Source organism: Helicoverpa armigera, chromosome 27 (assembly GCF_030705265.1).
Source record: "Helicoverpa armigera isolate CAAS_96S chromosome 27, ASM3070526v1, whole genome shotgun sequence".
NCBI lineage: Eukaryota > Metazoa > Arthropoda > Insecta > Lepidoptera > Noctuidae > Helicoverpa > Helicoverpa armigera.
The window spans coordinates 6,420,799-6,443,822 of NC_087146.1; the positions used below are offsets into that span (position 1 = coordinate 6,420,799).

Sequence of the window (23,024 nt, forward strand, 5' to 3'; positions counted from 1 at the left end):
TTCCTATTTAACAGTTCAATGAGTTCTCGACTAAAGATGGGTGAGAACTGAACTACAGTTATTTTATTTCTGAATCAAGTCTACCTGTAGATAAACACTGGCAAGCCCTGTTTCCAATAAGGCTAGAAAGCAAACTCCTCGTCGTATTCACTGAAAGATACGAAACGACATCGTCCCTGCATCCATCATCTGCTTCAAAGGAAACTGTCATTTCATCTAAATTCGTGACAAGATGAAAACGATCGTGTTTCTCTTCCTGTCTCATTCATGTTGGGATATGTTATTAATATCGCATATCTTACATAACGCCGGTAATTAAATCAATTAGTCCTAATCACTCGTGCTCAGAGTCGCGCTGACGTAACGCGGGCTTGCTCTCCGATTCACTTTCACGTTACGTCATTACATTATACTTGTGCATTTATTATAATTGTAAGTTCTGAACGTCTGCTAAGTCGTGTCTAACAAGAACATCAGAGCACAATAAACATAATGTCCAATCTCTCCTTCCAATAGTCTTCAGAGAGACTGGTTTGCCACCATCACTATCATTGGGAATAGATGACAGGCAATTGTGACCGCTAAACTGGCAAAATAAAGTTCACAGTCTAAGCTGTGTGTAAACTATGAATGACTTGACTACATTATCCTACTGCCTCTATTCCTATTTTATTTGTGATCGGCGGAGCATGTTCCTCTATCCATACTCCTCTATCTACCGCCATCTCAAAAGCAACATCCTTTAAAGCCATATCGACTATCATACTATCCATTCACCGCTTCATTCTTTCCCTTTCCCGTTATTAACCATCCGAGTTGATGCCCAAAACTACATATTCAAATTATTTGTGTTACCTTGATTATTCAGCCGATGTTACTAGCTTGAACATTAATTATTACCATACCATTAGAAATGAACGCGTATATTTGCTCCCGCATCAAAACCAATTCACAATCGACCAATTGAAATGTGCGAAAATGTAACTCATTTCAATAAACTATTTGGTCTGGGTCTCTGAACCACAGGCGCCGATGTCACGGCTATATCAATTTGTGTTACAAATAGGACGCAAAACATGGTGACATTTCTAGATACATAAATATTGGACGAAGAAGTTACGTCATAAAGTAAAATAAGACTGAACAAAGCAGTAGGCAGATCGAAACGCCTTTTGTGTGCTAAACTGCTCTACATATGGGCTTGAACACCCTATAAATCCAAATAAGGACACTATCGCCGTTTTTGTCTGACTTGTCATGGTGTGACGTCACACTGCGAACGTCTTTGTGTGTTATTAGGTACCTATACAGAAGATTACACTGGACAGACTGGGAGAAATGATTCAATTTCTGGCAGAAGGACGTTAATGATGAAATGTTAGCCCTTCAGCCAGAAAATGATGATCTTTGAAATTAAAGGCTGTAGTTCGAGTGATTCCCTTATGTATTGTTCCGTACCAAAGGGTTGGTTAGGTTACATTACATCGTTCTGGTGCCAGCGCACATGTATCCCTTTATGTATGTCATGTATGACTGTGGCAATCCCTTGAAGATCGAATCTATAGGGTCTTGTATGCTTCAACTTTATAATATAAGTATAGATAAAGAAACTAGACCCTCGTACGTGCAGCAATCGAGTGGCACTTTGCTGACACAACTAATCTAATTAGAGAATTTGATTCATGCGCGTGAGTCAACCGCCGGATTCCGACCGTGCCTTATTGCCGTGCGACAAGCTATTATACACCCTATGTGGTTCAGATATAGTTGTAAATGTAATATCAGCTCTGTTTCGCGAATATAACTCATGTACTTAAACACTTTTAGTTTTAATGAATTAATGTGCTGTATTGTTCTAAAAGAGAGTCTTCAATGAAAGTATTTGCCTAATACTGGAGTGTTTCATTACTTATGTTTGGAGCACCTTGTCGAGCAGATGTTCGCTATCAGTCGTTGACTCGTGACGTCACTCGCGTTCAACACCTCAGCGCGATGGATGGGAACTTCGCACGCACACTCCACGATATTTTCGTAAAGTTTTCATACGATTTGCAAAACGAGTGTTCTAGATTCTCACTGTTTTACACCGCTCATTATTGACCAAATAAGAAGATCTCATACGTCTGCACTAACATGAATGGATGCTGTTTAATCATGGCTACTGAATTGCGAGTGCTCTCAAATCGATAAACATTGCTAAAAATCTCATTCCAACCTAACGTACTCCTAACAGCAATCCCATCGCAAATATTACGTTACTTCTTCAATAATTCAGCTTGGCATCGCACCGGAGCACGCACCTCTCCGACGCGACATCTGTCACGTATTTTATTGACTCTCCAGCGATTTTATACGTGATGTGTCTCGGGGACCACCTGCTGAAGGTAGCTTCGAGTAAATTGCGGCGAGGTCATTAAAATCTCGCTACTTAAGTGCTGAAGATATAGACGAAACGGCTGCTATAGCGGAGACAAAGGACCCGGAAAGCCCTTCAAAATACTAGTAGACATTTGAGATACAACAAAAAATATCCCTAAAATGCCGTTCCGCCTTTCTCATCCGTATAATTGTCGACAAGTAACAATGTATTGTTCGGTCCCTCATTAAAGGTAAGTATTCAGTGAGGAGTGAGTCAAGTATGGTGAATCAGGAATCCTGGGCGCCGCGGCCGTACAAGGCGTGCGTGGGCTGGTGACCTCGCCACCGGCCCCAGTTGCCCAACTGTTCACTGCACAGCATCTCTGTATGATGTTGTGTAAGTATTGTACATTGCTCTGTACACGCGGAAGTGTTCGCTAAGTAAGTCCTAGCTAGAGCACTCGTGGGCAATTGCGTAGCGGCCACAAAGTTAATTAACTTGGGAGATCATATTATGATGCGAAGATTTGCATTTACGATGCCTTCTTCCAAACCTGGCGTTGCAAATGCTGTTACAAGTATTGAAAGATCACGTACTGCCTAGTCGCTTGTTTCACCACTATCCTTCTGTGTTATTAGATAGCCGACTAATGTGTTACCCACGCATTTGAGAATGACTTTCAAAGTCTACCACAGTGGAGTCTTTTCTTAAGTCTTAACACACGCATGTACGCCGTGTAGGTGTTGTGTTACATATGCAAGCTTGTTGTTACTGCCTCAGGTATCATTGCGTATTGTCTGTAAGGATAACATTTACAAAACAATAGCCGCGTTTGTGTCAACAATAGTTTGGAAGACGACAACATTAGCTGCCGAAAGTGGACTTGAAAATTATGATTACATAGTACGTCATCGATATAATATGTGTAGGTGTACTCGATTTCTAAATAGACATAAAACGATTCGGTTTTGCTTATGGACGATAGCTTTTCAACATGAACCTCATAGGAAGCGAAACCGTTCGTTTCTTGCTTATAGATATTATGGCAAAACTATATCTAATCAATATTGGTGAATCCTCATTGCTCAGGTGACCTGATTTCCTACAAAGTAACGAGGATGTTTTGGCAGCGACATAATGAACAAAGCGGTTTCCAAGTAATTTTTCACTATTTTAATTTGGTTGATTGTTTGACCCGGTTCGCGCGAAAATAGCGCGATGTCCCGTACGACTCACGACCCACTTGCAGGTGACTCCACTTCATTTGTCAGTAGTTAGGTATGATTAGCTCATTCCCTCAGGTCTGGATCTTGCGGACATCGTCTAAAGTCTATACCAGCGGTCGGTAGCGTTTTGTCAGGTAGTTTTTGGGAGAGGTTTATTTCTAGAAGTCGGTCGGTGGACGTCTTTCCACTGAAATAATGATGATGATTCAACCTGATACCTGCGTAAGCAAACCTTTAAGGCGATTATCACACTGCCCCGCAAGATGCAGCATAGCGCGTGGATGCGTTTTTTTCCGTTGCTTGTAAATATCTCCGTTTGTATGGAAAACACGCATAGTCCATCATCATCATCAGCCTATCGCAGTCCACTGCTGGACATAGGCCTCTCAAGTGCACGCCACTGAGATCGATTTTCGGCTTCTCGCATCCAGCTCCTGCCAGCCGTCTTGCGCAAGTCATCACTCCACCGTGCCTGAGGACGTCCTACACTACGTTTGCCGAGGCGCGGTCTCCACTCTAGAACTCGTTTACCCCAACGGTTATCGGTTCTTCGGCTAATATGGCCAGCCCACTGCCACTTCAGCTTGCTGATTCGGTAGGCTATGTCGATGACCTTGGTTCTCTGACGGATTACCTCATTTCTGATGCGATCCCTCAGAGAAACGCCGAGCATAGCTCTTTCCATAGCCCGCTGAGCGACTTTAAACTTGTGGACCAGCCGTACCGTCAGTGTCCACGTTTCGGCTCCGTAAGTCATGACAGGTAGGACGCACTGATTGAAGACTTTTGTCTTTAGGCACTGTGGAATCGACGATGTTAGGACTCGACGTAGCTTCCCAAATGCAGCCCAACCCAACTGAATTCTCCTATTCACCTCGTCCTCAAAGTTGTTTCTACCTAACTGCAATGTCTGCCCGAGGTATACATATTTCCGAACAACTTCGAGAACGGCGCCGTGTATCGCAATCGGTTCCGGTAGAACATGTTCATTGAACATGACCTTGGTTTTGTCCAAGTTCATCCGTAGGCCGATGCGTAGAGAAGATTCAGCCAGGTCGTTAAGCATCTGTTGTAGGTCCTGCAGCGTTTCCGCCATGATGACGATATCGTCAGCAAATCTCAAGTGAGAGATGTGTTCGCCATTGATGTTGATGCCGCGTCCTTTCCAGTTCAGCGTCTTGAACATATCCTCCATTGCATTAGTGAACAGTTTCGGGAAATAACATCCCCTTGTCTCACTCCTCGATGCAACGGTATGGGCCTTGTTTGCTGATTCTGTACTTGGACGGACATTGTAGCGGCTTCGTAGAGACATCTCATCACTTGAATGTATCGCCAATCTACTTGACAACGCTGCAGGGACTCCAGAACAGACCAGATTTCAACCGAGTCAAAGGCCTTCTCATAGTCCACAAATGCTAGACACAGGGGCTGATTATACTCTTCGGTCTTCTGTATAATCTGCCGCACTGTGTGGATGTGGTCTATGGTGCCGTATCCGCTCCGAAACCCAGCCTGCTCCGGTGGTTGGAATTCGTCGAGTCTTCGCGCAAGTCGGTTCGTGATCACTCTTGAGAACAGCTTATAGACGTGGCTTAGGAGGGAAATGGGTCGATAGTTCTTCAACTGGGTTTTGTCTCCCTTTTTGAAGAACAGGACGACAACACTCCTACTCCACGCCCCTGGAGTTCTCCCTTCAAACAGGACGGCATTAAAAAGCTTCTGGAGCTCCCCCAGTACGGGCTTACCTCCTGCTTTTAAAAGCTCTGTTGTAATGCCATCCTCGCCAGGGGCTTTTCCATTTTTGAGCTGTCTCAGAGCGATCTCGATCTCGCCACTGCTGACTTCTGGCAGGTCTTCGGTGAAATGGCGTGTTAATGTGGCTCTAGAATCCTCATTTCCGGGATCAGGTCGAGATGCATGCGATGCGTATAACCGGCCATAGAAATTTTCCACTTCCGAAAGGACTGCCGGCACCGAAGAAACAACTTCTCCACTTGTTGTGGTCAGCTTCGTCAAGTGGCTTCCACGACGCATAGTCCAACACACTGAAAATGCATCCACGCGCGTTCATGCGGATCACGCGCATACACGCGGAGAAACATGCACCCCCGCGCGTAGGTGCGGGTCGAGACACAAGGTATGGCACACTGAACTCCCGCACTGCCGCGCGTGATTTTGAATGGGCGTGACGTGTATATTTGAAATGGAAGCCGCCGTGCGTGAATCTACTAAACGCACCTACGCGCGTGAGTGCGCGAAAAACCCGCACGATGATGCAGATCTGCACTCCCGCAGGAACGCGCGCAGGTGCGTCGACACGCAAGATGCAGCGTGATGCGGGGCAGTGTGAAGATCACCTAAGTTAAAATTTTCTAGTTACAAAGCTTTTACCGGCTTCAGCAAGTTGCCGACCTCTGGCCTAGACCAATCACTGCCTTTGGTGTATTGCTCTGTCACCATTGATTGGTCACCTATATCATTAAAACTTATCTAGAAATATGCGAGTCCAGTAATTCCCAGTGAGCTAATGTTGGACAGCACGCGACGCTAACATTTCACGTCGACGTTTATGTCTGTACTTCATTACGTTAGTGAGTTTAACAGCCGTAGCTACAGGCACTTCATCACTCAATGAGCACTTCGCTATTGTAGTTTTGTTATTTCCTAATGGTATTCTGTTTGAAAGTTTAAGTTAATGGCACATGAGTTAATAAAGTTCTCAACTCATATGCTAATATTGGTGCAGTATCTTCATCTACGTTAAAGTCTAAACCTAGTAATAGTTTCTGAGTAAATAATGTACTGAGCTGGCTTGACTTAGCGCTAAAACTTATTTGCCTCAGTACAAATTATACCAACTCTTTGTTCGAGCCATTAACTTTAGTGTAGTCACTACAAGTGCCACCCACGGTGTACTTGTAGTGTTTGCCACTTCCTTCTAATTATTGACAAGTGACAACCAAGGCTATTGAATTTACCATGTTATCGGTTGTTCTGCAGATTGTCCAGTGTGCAGCGGCTGTCGGAATGACTGATGCGTAAATATGCGCCCTTCCCATCGTGTGGCCTTCTCATGTATTGCACAAACATGTTATTATTATGTACGCCTTCTAGCAATCGCCTCGTTTTGCGCACTAATACGTTTTTATACAACAAATAATATTGTGCCTTATGATAAAGGGCTGTAGTTATATATTATATTAGTCCGTGTACCGGTATTGAGTCATTGTATTGATGAGGCGAGCCCACGGTGTGAGTAACGCCATGCCTCGGTGCGCTACCATTTTAGGCGATTTCTTACACCTTTGTTTGTTTACGATAATATGTTTATGTTGAATATCCTGCTGGCAGGGTCCTGCCCTCATCTGTATACTTGAAATCATAATGTTCAAGCTCCCAAATCAGTTTTAAAAACATTTATAATCTGGCAGAATGTGGAGCGCCCTCACCGTCCGATGAACCTTCTGATACAAGGTTAAGTATTTAGCAACGTTAGCGCCCCAGGGGAAAAGGAAACATCATATTTTATTACAACCTTTATTGCTATAACAAATTACTGCAAACGTTCTATATTTCATGATAAATATAATAATAGCTTTTGAATGTACGCGCGGGTCATGTAGATTTTGTAGTGATGTGAAAATTCGGGTACTAGGATGCCATCACATTGAAAGAGGTAACATGTAATACTTCGGCCTTCCCATAATTGGAATTGACTCATATGTATGTAGACGATTTAACGTTAGGAAGGTTTCTTTTACTAAATCTAAATTGAAACTAAATTATTCAGAAGGCTTTGGTCCGTGACGTGGTTCACCATGGCGACTCCATAAGTAAAGGTCAGGCGGTTCCGCTCGATGCCTCGTCTGATTGTCTCACGAGCTACACCTTATACCTGCCCTTCTATGTCAATGTCAAATGTATGGCGTGTACTCGACAGATATATAAGTATGTGGAGATGTCTCATTTCAATTCTGATAGATAATGTTTTAAGATTTTGGGATGCTCCAGGTATTTTTTTTTTCAATACTTTATGTTGAACGTTGTGCATTATCCATAACTCGAACAACATCTCCATACTTGTGCATAAGATAGTGTGTGCACTTCACGCCTCATTACTCGACTGCATCTTCGCTGCACAATGCCGTCTCCGTCACACATACCTACTTCCAATAGGAGTGACAGAGACGAGGAAACGTAGACATCATCATAATTCAGAAAACACATCTTTGCAAGGTCTGGCCGAATCGATACTAACTTGAGAAGAAGTACTAGGCAAACATAACGAGAAAGCGGTCACGTACAATATTTGTACTTGAAAGTTGGTTACTTCCATAGTACGTAACGTTCCTTCGATATATGCACTCCTGGTAGCAGGGCGATGCCGTGCTCAGCTGCTGTTTGTACTAAAGGTAAACCCCATTTCCTGAAATAATGTAAATATTTATTGAACTTTCTAATTTTAGTACCTTGCAAGGGGTGCATGCCTACTACATAATTTCTTGAAAATTTAATACCTATCATTTGATTTGGAATACGGTACAATTGCTATTTGCATGACACATAAGTTCACGGAGTATTTTCAAGGCGTACACCACATATACATACGTATTTTTATTATAATTTGACTTGCGTCATGTTAAGTATGCCCCGGTAAACTAAGCCGCGATACCTGCATTGGATGTAGCCAATGTCATGGTCAGTTCGGGGACAGCAATTTCAAGAGAATCAATTTTCAGAATCGTGTCCACAGAAACAAGAATACAAAGTATACCGCTTATTTGAATATAGATAAGCCGCATGGCCAGCAGCCTTGACCGTTCGTGCTCGTACTAATCAAACAAATATTGAAACAATTGCATCGGTTAGCATTCCCAGTATCGCTCCGCATGACGACGCTCGCGTGGGTGACAGCCCTGAACACACCCCCGCTATCGATCTCTCTACTACATTATTACCATTTCAATCTGGTTTTTGTGTATATTTTTTTGTTTTACGATCATTTATTTGTTGTTGTCGTTCGTAGCTCAAATGTCGTTTCATTGATAGGGTTTTTTTATCGTATATTTTATCGAAAGCTTTACGGTTTAACTTAATGCCATTTGATTTGTTTCCCGTTGTGTCGTTTTGTTGTCCCTGTGCTCTATGAGCATGGTAACTTTAGGATATTGAGTTCCTGTCCTTAGTAGCTCGAGTAACTGGCTCTTACTTATGCCTATAAACAATACTGTTTGGCAGTGACACACTGCGCCAACAATGGACCAATCTGCGGCAATAAGCTCTCACACTGCCCAATATTCACTCCTGACCTAATCGAGTGCAGTGACGTCACCAGCCTGCAGTACGACGTGAGGATGACTCAGCAGTTCTGCAGCAACACCTCGTACCACCAGGCGGAGGCGCCTCTTGAACAACTCAATACACAAGGCTTAAGGACTGTGAAAGAACTTAAAACTTGCTGACACAGCGTATTAGCTTCAGTAGGTCAATCGATATAATTAAACATTTTGGCAGTACATTCAAAAACATTATTAACACGCATGTATTCGTGGCACTTACAAATAGAGGTGTAAAACTCAAACCTACTTTTTTCGCCATCAATCATTCAGCAAACAAAACGGTAAAAGAATCTTCACAATATTGGCCTACTAGCAGAGACCGATATTCGTTTATTTTGCAATCATTTCATCAATAGGATCATAGTAAATAGTGTACGCGAATATTTCTTCACTAGGTATATTCAGTGCTTGCTTTTAGTGGCCTAGATAACTACTCACTTTTGTTAAATTGCTGTTGATGCTTTGTAGCTTAGTTTTCTCGGCCCTGGACAATTCAGCTTTACGTGAAGGTTTTAAACTAATCTTGACTTCATATTGATTGTATAATACCGCTAGTATACGTCGCATTGCCGTTTGAGCGGACCTCCGACCCATCCCCTAAACACGGTCAGTGCCGAGCCTTGACCCGGGGAAGTTGGAAATTTTTGCAAATAACTTTAATAACTATTCCAATGCTGAAAAAGTATTATAGGTAAGTAATATTAAGTGGTAATACCGCATAGATTCCTGATTGGGTAGTGAACTGTAGCCGCAGTTACAATTAGTCACTCCTCGGAGCGCACTGCGGGGGAGCTTCGGTCGGTAGTACTTGTGTTAGATATGCATCGATGCCGATTGCTTATTTGTCGAAGTATATTAGAGTATTTTTTTTGTAACTGAGGTTTCTTGATACTATTTTGGCTTACTGTTCATATGCTGATTCTCGTCAATTCACGATTTCTTGCATCTTGAGAAGAAACAAAGCTAGGTATGACCCCTTAGTGGCAGCGTCTTGTCTGGCCTTTGTAAGTTGCATGTATTCATCAAATGAAACACCAAGGACATTGCGCCCTGCTTGTTGCCTTATTTGAAGCATCTTAATGTTGAATTCCACGTGGTTAATGAAAATCAGCTGTACACACACAGACACGCTACATTCTTGTGGCGCTGACGTCAGCTCATTGAATACTGCTCAAGTGAGCAGTTTCCACGACCGCTACATAACTATTGTTGTAATGCATTGATGAGCTTAGCGACTGCAGCCGGACTGGCGCCAAACATTCTGTGGCCAAAACTATACTCTTCCTAAACAAATTTAAGTGTTCTTTAGTTAGCATTTTCCTCTATTCTCATTACGAACCCTGTATAAAGTTACTTCAACGATTAGAACAAATAGCTTTGCCTCTTGGGTCGTTACCGCCGCTCCTTGATCATTCGAAGTAATGATCTAATACGGGTAAATGATTTGACTTTGCATTCATTCCTTAATGGTTGACTAGTGTTCCATAACTTGTGGATAACATCTATATTATCGAGAGCACTTTGTAAGCCGTGGATATTCGCCTGTCTTTAGAAATCGATTCCCCGCGCTTGTTCGAAAAGCTATGCTTAGCGGCCAGTGTCGGCAGATTAGTGCTCGCTCGTGCGAGAGATCTTACCGATTATTATCTCGATGCCATAATCGTCCAAATGCTTATCGATGTGCCATTCCGATCGATACTCATTTCAGAGTCGGAGATATTTGCGGCGAGATCATTCTGTTACCGCACACCTAGATTACACTATTCATCATTACTTTCTTATTCATCCATTTCTTTAAGTTCATTATTCATAGCCTTGTCAGTGTTGCACACTCTCACGTCTTGTAAAGCAGCTAGATAGTCGACTTTCTCAAAATATAATGAAATGTTACATTTAGCTGCACCCACGTAAACATTCATTAATTATATTAGTCACATCATGTATTTATACAAAGTGAGTGAACTCATAGTGTCAGCTGGTGAGATACATACTGGTATGAATTAGGTAAGAAGGCTTGGGTAACGCGTTGTGTGGGAAGTGGGTCGGGCGGCGTGCCAAGTGCAGCCGCGGGTCGGTGCCGGGTCAGCGCCGCTGCCCCTGTGCTCTGTGCTCTGACGGATTCGTCACCTGTCAACACTTCATATTAGGCTCGAGAAATAGAGCCTGTTCACTTCTGTGGCAATTGCATTCTGGTGCTATCGATGTATGTTGATTATGTTGCACTATCATGATTTTAGAGTGAACTGAGTTTGATAAAGCTTGATTTGAGCATACATTGTTTGAAGTTCGGTGAAAGATATTATTCTGTTATGTAAACTTCCATACAAGAGTTACCTGTGTCGGTGAACACTAAAACCTTTATGCGGATATTACTAATTGTTAGCCAGTAACTTATGTATACTGCAGATGCTGCTAATACTGTGATAAATGACGTATATACTCCATTATTGCTGTACGTTTTCATGGGCGTGACTAAGTTGTAATACTGCAATGTGCCTGTACTGTGGGCGACAAAATAGAGCTTTCTTTGACATCGCGTAGGTGTGGCCGCGGTGGATGGGTATTAATTAGTTTACTTAACAGGAATAAGTCAGTATTAACAAGTATTATAAATGTAAATAAAACATGGTAATGTAAAGGGATAGGCAGCAGAGTAGTCTAGCTAGCACATCACAATCTTGGGTTAATTGCAAACTGGTGCCTTTTAGGGTCCGTTACTTTAGCTAATAGCAATACCCCAGTCTTGGTCGGGGTGGAAAACCTTTTATAGTTGAGCAGTTCCCACGGTAAATCCTCAAAAACTCTTAAGTCCTGCTTCCTCCATAAAATGATATTTAAATTATTTAGCATTTTATTCACAAAACTGTGTAATTCGTGCCCGACAGCTACCTCTATGTAGCTCCCGCTTGCATGTGCATTCGTTACAGTGGTGTGCGTGCCGATGTCTCTGTGTGCGTGCTGCACGCTATTTGTATAGTGCCTCGTGTGTCTGTGTGGGTGTTATCTTCTGTTTGCGTGCAAAACTAAAGGATGTATTATTTGTTTTGAAGATAATTTTATGATGAGTCTATTATCCTATTTGAATCTTCCAAGTCTAGTTAATGGGTAAGAAAGAATGTTAGGTACTTGTGAGATGATGGCAGATAGAAGAGTATGGAAGAAGAAAACATGCTGCGCTGACCCCAAATAAAATTGGGATAAGGGCAGGAGGATGATGATGATGATGAAGTCTAGTTTATGGGTTACTACATCATTTTCGAAGACAGTATCGTTCCAATGATTTATTTCTTCTTCTTATAACTTTATTATAACTATATTATATAAATATATTATAACTATAACTATATTATAACTTTAGCTATTGCAGCATTGCTGCATATTAATGTAAATGTAAGTGTCAAGTTATTGTCTGTTTGTGACAGGGCATGCGATGTCTGTCGGACAATTAGCGGTAAGTAATATCACATAATGTAGTGCGTGTCGCACGCGACCATCGCTTAATGAGTCGCGGACACACCGAGGAATGAGGACATGGAGGGTTGCGAAGACTAGATGACCATCATATTAGCTATAATATAATGTTTGAAAATATTTAGTAGCGGGGTCTCGATGCCTCCTTGCTTTGCGAGAAAGGTACAGCAGTAGCGCCATAGATTTCCTTACAAAGCTCAAAGCAGCCCGGAGCCTGGAAGTTGGTGTTTGATACACCCGTGCATCGGAGAGCACTTTAATGTCGGTCCTCCACCTGATCTCTCCGGTTTCTACTAGAATGTATTGGTTTATGTAACACAATAGAATCTATGACCAAAGCTCACAAGGTAGACAAGTACAAACTGTTGTAATGTGTATCTCTACTACCCACAGTGGTATTCCATTTGTTGTGTACTCGGTGTCACGTGGTGAGGACACTGCGGCCGGTCACCTAGCGGCTGATAACGTGCCATCAGCCATCAGCTACTGATACCGACACACCCACTGTCTATCAGCCGTAACAGAGTGTGTCATTATGTGGTCAATAATCTATGTTGTTAATTATTATTGTTTTTATTGTACCCTGAGTTCCTGTTATTTCAATAATTTGTCATTTCTAAGACTGCTAGAAAAGCTGGCCTTCCTTTTGAAGTGGGCGGTTTAAATAATATTTATAAACTAGGATTCTCCGTTACTAGATTATCTAGTAGCGTTAGGTCTACATTATTTATTAAGACTTACTTTTCTATGTGTTATTCAAGACAAATAAGTTCAGCTGAAGACATATGTTTGAGCTTATCCGGCGCCACCCACAGCTTAGCAAGTTGAAACTACAAACTGCTACACTGCACTAAACTATTTATCTCAAGACAACAGTTATAAGCAGCTTCAGTTTGAGTATATTTTAGAGAATATCTGGTATTTCAGTGTCATCTCTCGATAACTTTTTTTGACCTGGAAATCATCATTTTGCCTTCCTTCTTATTGGAGTCCCATTTCTAACACAAAAATCTTAAATATCACCAGTGTCCATCAAAATGTAATAATCGATGATCCCGGCAGCTACAACAGGGAAGCGACCCACTGGTGAAGGTAATCCGGATCAATAGCACGTGGGGCGCGATCACACCCGAGCTGTTTGTCCGACCTACTTACTACTTACCACTAGGTAATGGTCAAACTTACTGCCACACTCCCTAACTGAATCACTGGCATTCACGGGCCGTGGGAACTTCTTTACGTGTGTTTGAACAATGTTTTTCCAACAAATCGTTTGTCTGTCAATCTGAGCTAACAAGATATGGTTGGGTAGGAATAGAATTCCATATAACAATTAGCAGTGGTCCTCAGGATCTGACGTTCGGGATTTGTTTTTTGTAAAATCCAGGTATTGATTAAAAATAGTTTGTATGACTGCTTGTTGATGGTACATCCAAGTCCAGTTTCTACTGAATACACTAACGAATAAGAGAAATACCCAATGTCAGTTAACTCACAAATTGTTTCAAGTTGTATCGCAAGTCCACTGTGCCCATAACCCAATTCGCCATTGTCTTGTTGACCACCATTGTCAGTGATTACAACTCATTGAGCAGCCATCGAGCTCCTCGTTATACAAGCGATTGCTGTAATGGTTGCACAACGTCAGCAACGACGCCTTCCGACTGGCCTGCTGTCGGTAGTTCCGACAACAAGAGATTATGCAGAACACGCAAATATATAGACATGCGTGGATAATCCAACAGCTTACACAATTATTGTATTAGCTATAATAATACGGTTGCTTCTCACATTGTTGATAGTTGCTTTGGAGATTGCCGTTTCCTGGAATTCTGTTTTTTTTTGCCCTCTAAAGATGAAAAATGCAATAAGTTGTATCTAGTTTTCAAAGTCTTTAGATTTGTTACCGAACTTTCCGTTGCCAATAACTATTGCAATGATAGGTGCGTTATAGGAAATAGCACACCTCTTTTTGTAAACGCCTATTAAGGATATAGTGATGTGGTATCGTGTAAGCTTGGAGCTTCTCCATATATCACGCAGCCTATCAATCACACGCCATCGGGAGCTGACTAGTTGGAGTACTGTTACTTCAACAGGAGTGACGGAGGAGCGGCTCACGAAGCTTTCGTCAAGATGTCACGATATGTGGCGCTGTTACAGCAATATGTGACTTATTTCTTGTGGTATAGAGTTACTTCTAGTTCTAATAGGTGTTGAGGTAGTTGACTTGGGTTGTGGCGTACTGGTTCTGGCTAAAGGAAATTTGAAATCACGGAATATCTGCAGCAAGACGTAAAGTGTTCCAGTTAAGTTCAGTGTGGGGTACCTAAAAGACAGAATATATGACCACTAGCTCTCTAGCTAGCTCCAAATAAAAATCAATAAGGACTCTGTTAGCAAATTGGAAAATTTCCAATATTCCTATTTTTGCGTGTGCCTACTTCAGTTACCTAGTTTCTTGCAAGGTCATTGATCCTGCCGTAAAAACATTATCATATTCGCATTTTCAGTCGATCAATCACTTTCTGACGCAGTGTGTTGCTGCCCAAAGAATTTCTAACTTATTTAAACTTGGTTCTTAATATCTATGTTACAAGTATAACTTGAACAAGTTGGACTGATTCCAACTCCATTATAAGATGTTCTGCGTTTATAGTTCGACCTCACGGAACCCTGACTAGCTATCGCGCTTTCAAAAGCTCTTGCTACAGATAGCATTGAATTTTACACCTTATTTGTTGTACTATAAAGATGGAAATCCAACGAGTGTTTGTATGTAATTTGGCTTCGTCAGCATTGTGAAGTAGGGCTGTCGCGATGGTACGGGGTGAACGACCGCGGCTTGTAATTCGGCCAATAGAGTAATAGTACTATTTTGTGGTACAGCTGAGTACGCACTGCAGGCCGTAGTGTACCAGTGGTACCGTAATAAGTGGTGCTGTTGACTTGGGACATCACACGAGTATCTACAAACCGTGGGTTGGTCTTGTGACAGCCCTAGTTGAGTGTAGAGAGGTCGATTTAAATACGAAGATATGGCACGTTTTTCGAAAATGTATCGATATACCTAAAGTTAATTTATACCGATCTTTTAAAATTATGTGTTCCTGTACAGGTTTCGTAGAAATATGACTAAAGAGAACATAAGATTTCCAATAGAAGCCTCTTCCGTATCACTAAGGGTCAATTCCCACTGAAAGAGCAGCGGCCGGCAGCGGCCGTAAGAGCACGGAAAATGTAAGAGCGCGGCGCCGCGCGGCCCGCCGCGCTCGCGCTCAATCCCTTGCAATTACGGCCGCTGCCGGCCGCTGCCGGCCGCTGCTCTTTCAGTGGGAATTGACCCTAAATCGTCAATTGACCGCATTGCGTAAACGTTTGTCCAAATCAAACGATGTATGTCGCGGTCATCACCGATACATCGGCAATTGTCGCGAACGTCTGACTCATTCATTCAGCACCGGCCTTCACTCATTCAATCGTCATTCTACATTCAAATGTTAAAGTTCATTACTTTGGCGAATAGTTTACGTGATCGTGACTCCTTGTACACGCACTCGTGCAAGTTCTTTAATGAAATGTATGGTATTCTACGTACAATGTATGCCTTTGGAAATTTTCTAAAGTACGTGAAAGTTTGCAAGATTTCTTTCTACAGTCGTGAACTAATGAAACGCGTTCAAATCATTTACACGGTTTGAATAGTATCTGACCTTTGTATATTTGTGTAATAATTTTTTCTTGCTCAAAGGTACAAAAGCGTTACGTTATGCAAATACTGGTATTAAATGAAAGTATTTTATAAGATTGTACACAGATTAGCCAATAGGCGATGTAAGTTTGAGTAGGTATTGTACCTACTACTATTCAGAGTACATAATAGTTGACTTCTATGTTTGTGGTAATATGTAGGTACTTGTTTCGGTGCTGTGGTACCCGGGTTCAACGTACAGCGCTAGATGCGCGGGGTCGGCGGCAAGCGAAAGTGCTCCGTGATGGCTGCCGGTGATCTATGGCGCCGCGAGTGTGAGGCGCACGCGGTCGCTTTTTGTTCATTTGATTAATTACTGGGACAATTGTATGTAGGTTTATCACGGTCACGAGAAGAACTTCACGTTAGCGGCTACATGCTATCTAGAAGAGGTTAATGAATGTGGTGAACCGCTGCGACCCCCATAAAATGGACTGATTGCTGAAGCTTCAAGAGAAACCCGACCTTATGAGGATGAACAAGCTATGTTATCTAATAAACCTTTTATTTAGCATAAACAACGTACTTCATATTGTTGTTCTTAATATAGTGATTAAGTAACACGAGCAGTGCAGCTGTAGATAACCGCCGGGGATGTGTGTCGCGATGCGCTCGTTATCGCTCGCCGCTATAAGTAGCAGTAATGTCAAGACAGTGCACTCACCCGCACTGTCACACCATGTGGTGATGAGTCAGAAGGGCCAGTCTAAACGAATCGAATACAAGGGAGAAGAATCTAATCCGAGCTGAAAGCAGATGAAATAGTTTCTTACATCTGCCATACGCAACTATCGTATTTAATCTAATGATATGATCCGAATTTCTCTGTTATTTCAGAGGTTTCCCTAAATTTTGATAGATTATTTTCGACAGATTCGCCGCGTGCAAGTGTGCGAGCTTTCAGCTTCGATAGATGTACGTTCATCATAAACTTCCTACATTGGATCCTATGATGAAGAGCAGCAAGAGCACAGCTGGTGACGACTACACCTTCTGCATGTATTCCACAGTATCGTCAATTATGACACACTACAGAAGCCGTAGCACCGTATTACGTGCGCCATAGAGTAGCGATTGCCGCCAATTGAGCGTAAACTGGTCGGCAACGTTACGGTTAACAATTAGCTGTAATGTAATGACATATTATGTGTGTCTCTGTGTGTGAGGGAACCGCTATCTTCGGACACGTCCTGCCGCAGAGCTGGATTGTGTGTGGTGGCGTTATATTTTAAGGGTAGTCTGGTTCAGTGTGTCTGACACTCTTCTGTGCTGTCCTCTTACTGACCATTGAGCAGAACTTTTTGGAGCGTTTTTTGTAGAAGAATGTATTATGTATGAATCCTGTTGATTCCGATAAGGTAGTAACACCCACAAGTAGAGGTTTAGTTACTATGTTTTACCCCGGGTCAGGGTTTGCCCTGCTACTCACTACTTCATCAACACCATCGTTTAACATGGAGTAACATCCTCTCAATAACCCGATACCCCTTGGTAAGATTGGCTATTCAGAAACTGCTTACTTACATCTTTTCTTTCAATTAATAATGAACGCGACATCCGCAGCAATCTCTCTCAAAGTCATTAGACTCATAAAAGTGTGAAATATAATAATTTATGACAACCACAGGAAGCAATCACTTTCACTGTCGTCAACGTATTCGCGAACAAGAGGCAGCGTCGCAGAACACGCGTATCATGTCGATACTTGTGTAATGCCGTCATTACAGCGTCCAGCGAACACGGTAATACGCGCGCATCAATCAACAGCTAAATATTACTCGGATACATTACATATTGTGTGTAAACAATGTCTAGTTACTAATTAAAGATGTAACATAACTATACGGCGTGCTATCTCCTCAGATTTCATTTGGACTACATTGAATTCTAACTACATACATTACATCGTGTAAGTTTGTTTGTATGTTAACAATTGTTGGTGAATCATATCAAAAGTCATAAAGCTCTTCCCACACGTAAAGGCACAATCTATTGGAGTTTATGTTGCAGTTATAAAGAGAAATAAGGATTTAGGCGTATCGTCTATATTTCATTTGATTTACATAAAAAAAATCTTTCAGTGTAGGACGCAATGTAGTCCGGTGAAACGATATATTTCTGAGGAAGAGTATAATGATGGGGAAAGGTTTTTAGATCACAAAGGGCTCTCGAAGGAACATAATTGGATTTGTGTTAACAACAGTCCCTTCATTTCCATCCGTGTCGCCCACTGTCATTCGATGATTTCCCATCTCCAAAATAAAAGGTCGTGTCGAGGGTCTAGCTGTGTAAATATTATGTAATAGAGAACAATGGTTAGCAGTCGGATCAGACACAAATCAGTGCGCGTGAGACACATGTACTGCCGATTACGTTCGCCGCAGCACGCGCGCTGAATGTCAATGTATTGATACAGTAGGTGCTGTACCATACATACGCACTGCAGGCGATAGTACGCGACCTTGCTTTGTTGTCGCGCTTCCGTAATACCACGTAACACTATGTAACACACGCAGCAAGGATTATCAAGTAGACAAACAATACAACTGTACGATAACTTGATATCATTTACAGTTTGTAACGAATGTCTTATTCTTAGGATTAGTGTGTACCGCTCGAGATGTCCTGGATAGAGCGAAGTGGAAGAAGCAGATTCGGAAAGCGGGCCCCGTCACAAGACGGGATAAACGCTAAGAAGAAGAAGTGTGTACCGCTCTTAACGTCATGGTATCGATGTCGTCAACTGATGATTGTTTGCATTTTAAAGATTTAAAACAATCGAAATTGTCAAAAGAAACGCAACTTTAAGAGACAAATGTATGGCGTTGTGTACATAAAGTTGTGATTGATTCAAATGCTGTTATGTTATGTAATAATAAACGTATTTATTTATTCCAACAAAAGATTTGCGACTGAAGACAATGTGCAAATGACGCCTACATAGACAATGGAATTAAATATTATGTTAATAAGTTAAACTCTTTCTGATTTTGCTAAAAGCAGTTTTATCTCTCGTGTCGTAGGTTTAAAATTTCAAAGCCGACTCAGCAGTTTTTCATAGTTGTTGGTTGAGTAGAATTAGGTCAAGCTCCAAAAATATGAAATTCCCGCGAGTTAACTCCTTCGTTATTTCAGAGCGGGTAGGATTTATGTGAAGAGCCCCGACCGGCCCAGTCGCGCGGTCATTAACATAGCTCGTGAAGGTCCGCGCTCGATGTGTGGGAATTTTACTGTTTTTGTTGGCATTTTCATAGCTTCTTAGTTTGACACGATATTGTTGAAACATTTGTTGAGAAGAATCTCCAATGAGATATTTAACATCACTGCTGTTGAGTTGTGAAATCTCTGAACTGTTTTCGAAAAGTTCTGCAATTTCCTGATTCCTATCTCAGGATGGTTTCTTATTTCATGTGAATAACTTGAAGTTGTGGTAATATTTGGTTTATTAAACAATTCGGTAACAGTGTTGTCGAAGCGTGGAAACGGGCCCAAACGGATCATGTTCTTTGTATATGAAACGAGTTGTGTTGACATTTGCCAATGTCATCTGTTCCGTTGCCCCGAACCAAACCGTCACACAAGTCATCCAAGTAATAAACATCATTTGCATACCTGCGTCTTTAACTTTGAAATATACCTTAGGTACTAAATTAACACCTGTCGATCTTAGAGGGACGACGTAGGACCAATTGCATACTGTACTGTTACATATAGATGTTATTGGACTTCTTGTAATGCTGGTGTTATGTTTGTTGCAGGGGTGCAGAGCTGGGAGACGTGAGCCTGCTGCGGAGGATGCCCAACGTTGAAGTACTCGCACTCAGGTACACTCTTACTCCCTATCGTATGTACCGCATACTCGGCATACCTTACAAGCCATAAAGTCAGAGTATTGTCGACTATAGACAGCCTCTGACATGGAATTGTAACGACAGCTTCTAATATAAAAGAAAAATCAGAAAGGAACAATTCTTCCACCGCAAACTCGACTCTTTGTTGCTCTATCATAGGTTATTCCACAACAAAGCAATCCCATCAATTCCATTCATTGTACGCCATGAAGTTTGCGGTATTCGCGTTCTTTGTAATGACTTCTGTACTTATACTACAGTTTGTGGTATAACATATTTTGTGGCAGTTAAGAAAGCAAGTACTCTACTGTTACTAATCTATATTTTAATAGCTGTATCTATCGTACCTCCTCATGTTAAAGTATTCAGGCATTGTGTAGGCACTACCGTCAGAGCCGTCCTTCAGCCGATCATTAATATCAAACAAACTATTATTCTCAGGAGTAAGTAAAGTTTTATTGATTGATCTGTATGTACGAGCTCTATTGTTTTCTTTTGATAAATGACCACGACAAGGTCGGCCTATTTATATGTTCGATACAAGTGTTTTCAATTTTATATTGAATTCAAATTGAAACCTTGAATAGAAAATCTAAACACTTTGCTGAACAAATACTTCTCTTTACAATTCAACGGTTTATACTAGAGTGAAATTGAATTTACCGGTGGTTTGCACTTTATTCTGTTCAGATTTGTTAATCATACCTATTTCTTGGTCTGTTGTCTGCCACGCAAATACACACATCGCAAAGTCATCACAAATAATGAACGGTATCTGTTTTCGTAGATTTGCCGAAAGTTGAGCATCATTCAAATTGGATGTTAGGAACAGTACATAAAAGTGAAAAGTCCAAACATTAGTACAGCACCATCACCTGTGCAAGCATTGGTTTTCAACGACTTGCGGCGTGATGTGTCGGTCACGCAAATCGCAGTAACGTGATTGATTCGCCACACGCCGCCCGCAGACACGGCACCATGCTATACTGTTTGACTTATTTTGTTAGACATATTAATGTTTGAGCTATTGGTCTTGTCTGTTGTTCATTCAACTTCTTCCCGTACACTTATGAATCAAAGACACCGTCACGAAGACTGGAAGCCGACCACAACAGAGTTGGGAAAAGGCTCGGGAGATGATGACCTACCCTAGCATGACTCAATCGATTTAACTGTTTCACCAAACAAAAGAACTTGTCTGGGCCTTAAAAGGTGTTGAGTATAATGTTGCAAACAATCCCTTGTACGGAACGGAGTGCAATGAACGAGGCACCGGCAGTCGTTAATCCGTCAGTGAAGACGACGTTGATGCGTCTAGACTGGACAGTGGACAGCTTGGCGGGAAAGTGCTGCGTAATGCGGTGATTAGCGTCAGCTGCCCAATCAGTCGTACTTTACGAGCGAGCACTGACACTCGTCAACTCGCACGCACTAGCTGACATGACTGATGTAAATGGATAGGTGAACGGTAACTAAATCAAACGATACAAAAACGATTAATTACTTAATGAGAAGAGTTTCATAGCTGCTTCCAATTTTATTGTCCTGTGATACTAAGTACAATAAACATCCATGTCATAAAAATTGCATAAGATGCTTCAATAAATGAATCAGGACCAGAAACACAATATTGTCGCAGAAAGACTCAACTTTAATAAAAGCTCTTCGTTTCAAACTAAAAGCTCTTTCAATGTCCCTTTGCTACAACCAAAGTAGTTTAAGTCATAAAGTTGGAACGATATTCTCTCCCGCACCTGTGCACTATACAGCTATTGTGTACAGATGCGCCCGCAGATCCATCATCAATATCACTCTAAGTAAACTAATTTCTTGAGCAAACTGTAATCCAATAACTTTACTACTGCACACACTGCAAGAACTACAGAAGGACCACTCTGAAATAAAATCAGTCTCACACCAATAGATAGACGACAATGCATGAGGGTAAGAATGATGACATTGTAATAACAATCCCCGATAATAACCTGACCGAAAGCCACGCATGTCTCTTTAGAAGATGCTCCTTGTGTTTCAGATCAAAGGTAACTTTCGAAATGTCAGGCAAGAGATATTCATGACCAAAAGCATTAGTGGCCTAAATAGCGGGCTTTATTATTCAATTATCTTTAATGGAATGAATTTGAGACACATTATATTAGTCCTTCTGTCTGTCCGTTTTTATCCTTCGTGCTCAGTGGGCCCGTCCGTCGGGTTCGTGACCCGTCTGCCGGACGTTGCGATGCTATCCTATTACTGACTGTCTGCACTCCCGTAATTGCCTTTATAACTTATACCACTACAATCGCATTGTCATGTCCAGCTCAATGACAAACGGCTCACAAGATTAGTACGAGTAAAGGCTTTTGTGCAACTACTTCAAGCTCACAGATAATGTTTGGATCATTTTTTAGTATCGTACGAGAGTATTGAAACAATTTGTATTGGAATGTAAGAGAGCATTGAACTTAACAATGTCTGTTCCATTAGATGGAAACTATTCGTTAGTATTAAACTGTCGGCGAAGGTGCAGTATTTTAATTAATTTGTGTGTAGCTGCTAATGGTTTCCCTTTCCCTGCACCTGTGAGAGGTCATGACCCGTCTGATATCTGCTGTAGTACATACACATGTATAGACCGTCTGGTCGTTTTCGATATTGTCTGGTTGCTCGTTACTGCCGGCAGCGCCGCCCTCAGCTGACACATTACGTGTCACTTTTATTGCTAATGGCGAGCTTTTGTTTACTCGAAGTAGCGATCCTTTCATACATTATGGAAAGGATTTCGTACTGTCGCATTTTTTGCGGAGTACTTTACTCACTGTTTATTCCATTTCCATATTTTATTTCCCTGTATTACATACATACATATACATGCTCGATAACAAAATATTCAATCTCCGGTATATTTACAAGTACGACCGCGTGAAGAGCTCGAAGCTTCGAAAGAAGTTTTTAGATAGTCATGTTCGGAAATGAAAACTGCTCATCGAGCACGTCATGTTCTTACTTACGTGAGTACTTAAG

At 41.7% G+C, this 23,024-nt stretch overlaps 1 protein-coding gene across 8 annotated transcripts in view; it reads left to right on the plus strand.

The window, feature by feature from the left end:
* LOC110380414 (cilia- and flagella-associated protein 410) overlaps nt 1–23,024 on the plus strand; it is a 35,214-nt gene that overhangs the window by 4,150 nt on the left and 8,040 nt on the right. For all 8 annotated transcript variants that reach the window (XM_064041967.1, XM_064041971.1, XM_064041966.1 and 5 more), the window contains exon 2: nt 19,908–19,973. In XM_064041967.1, coding sequence (XP_063898037.1) covers nt 19,908–19,973 — 66 coding nt within the window. The remainder of the gene's footprint in view (nt 1–19,907; nt 19,974–23,024) is intronic.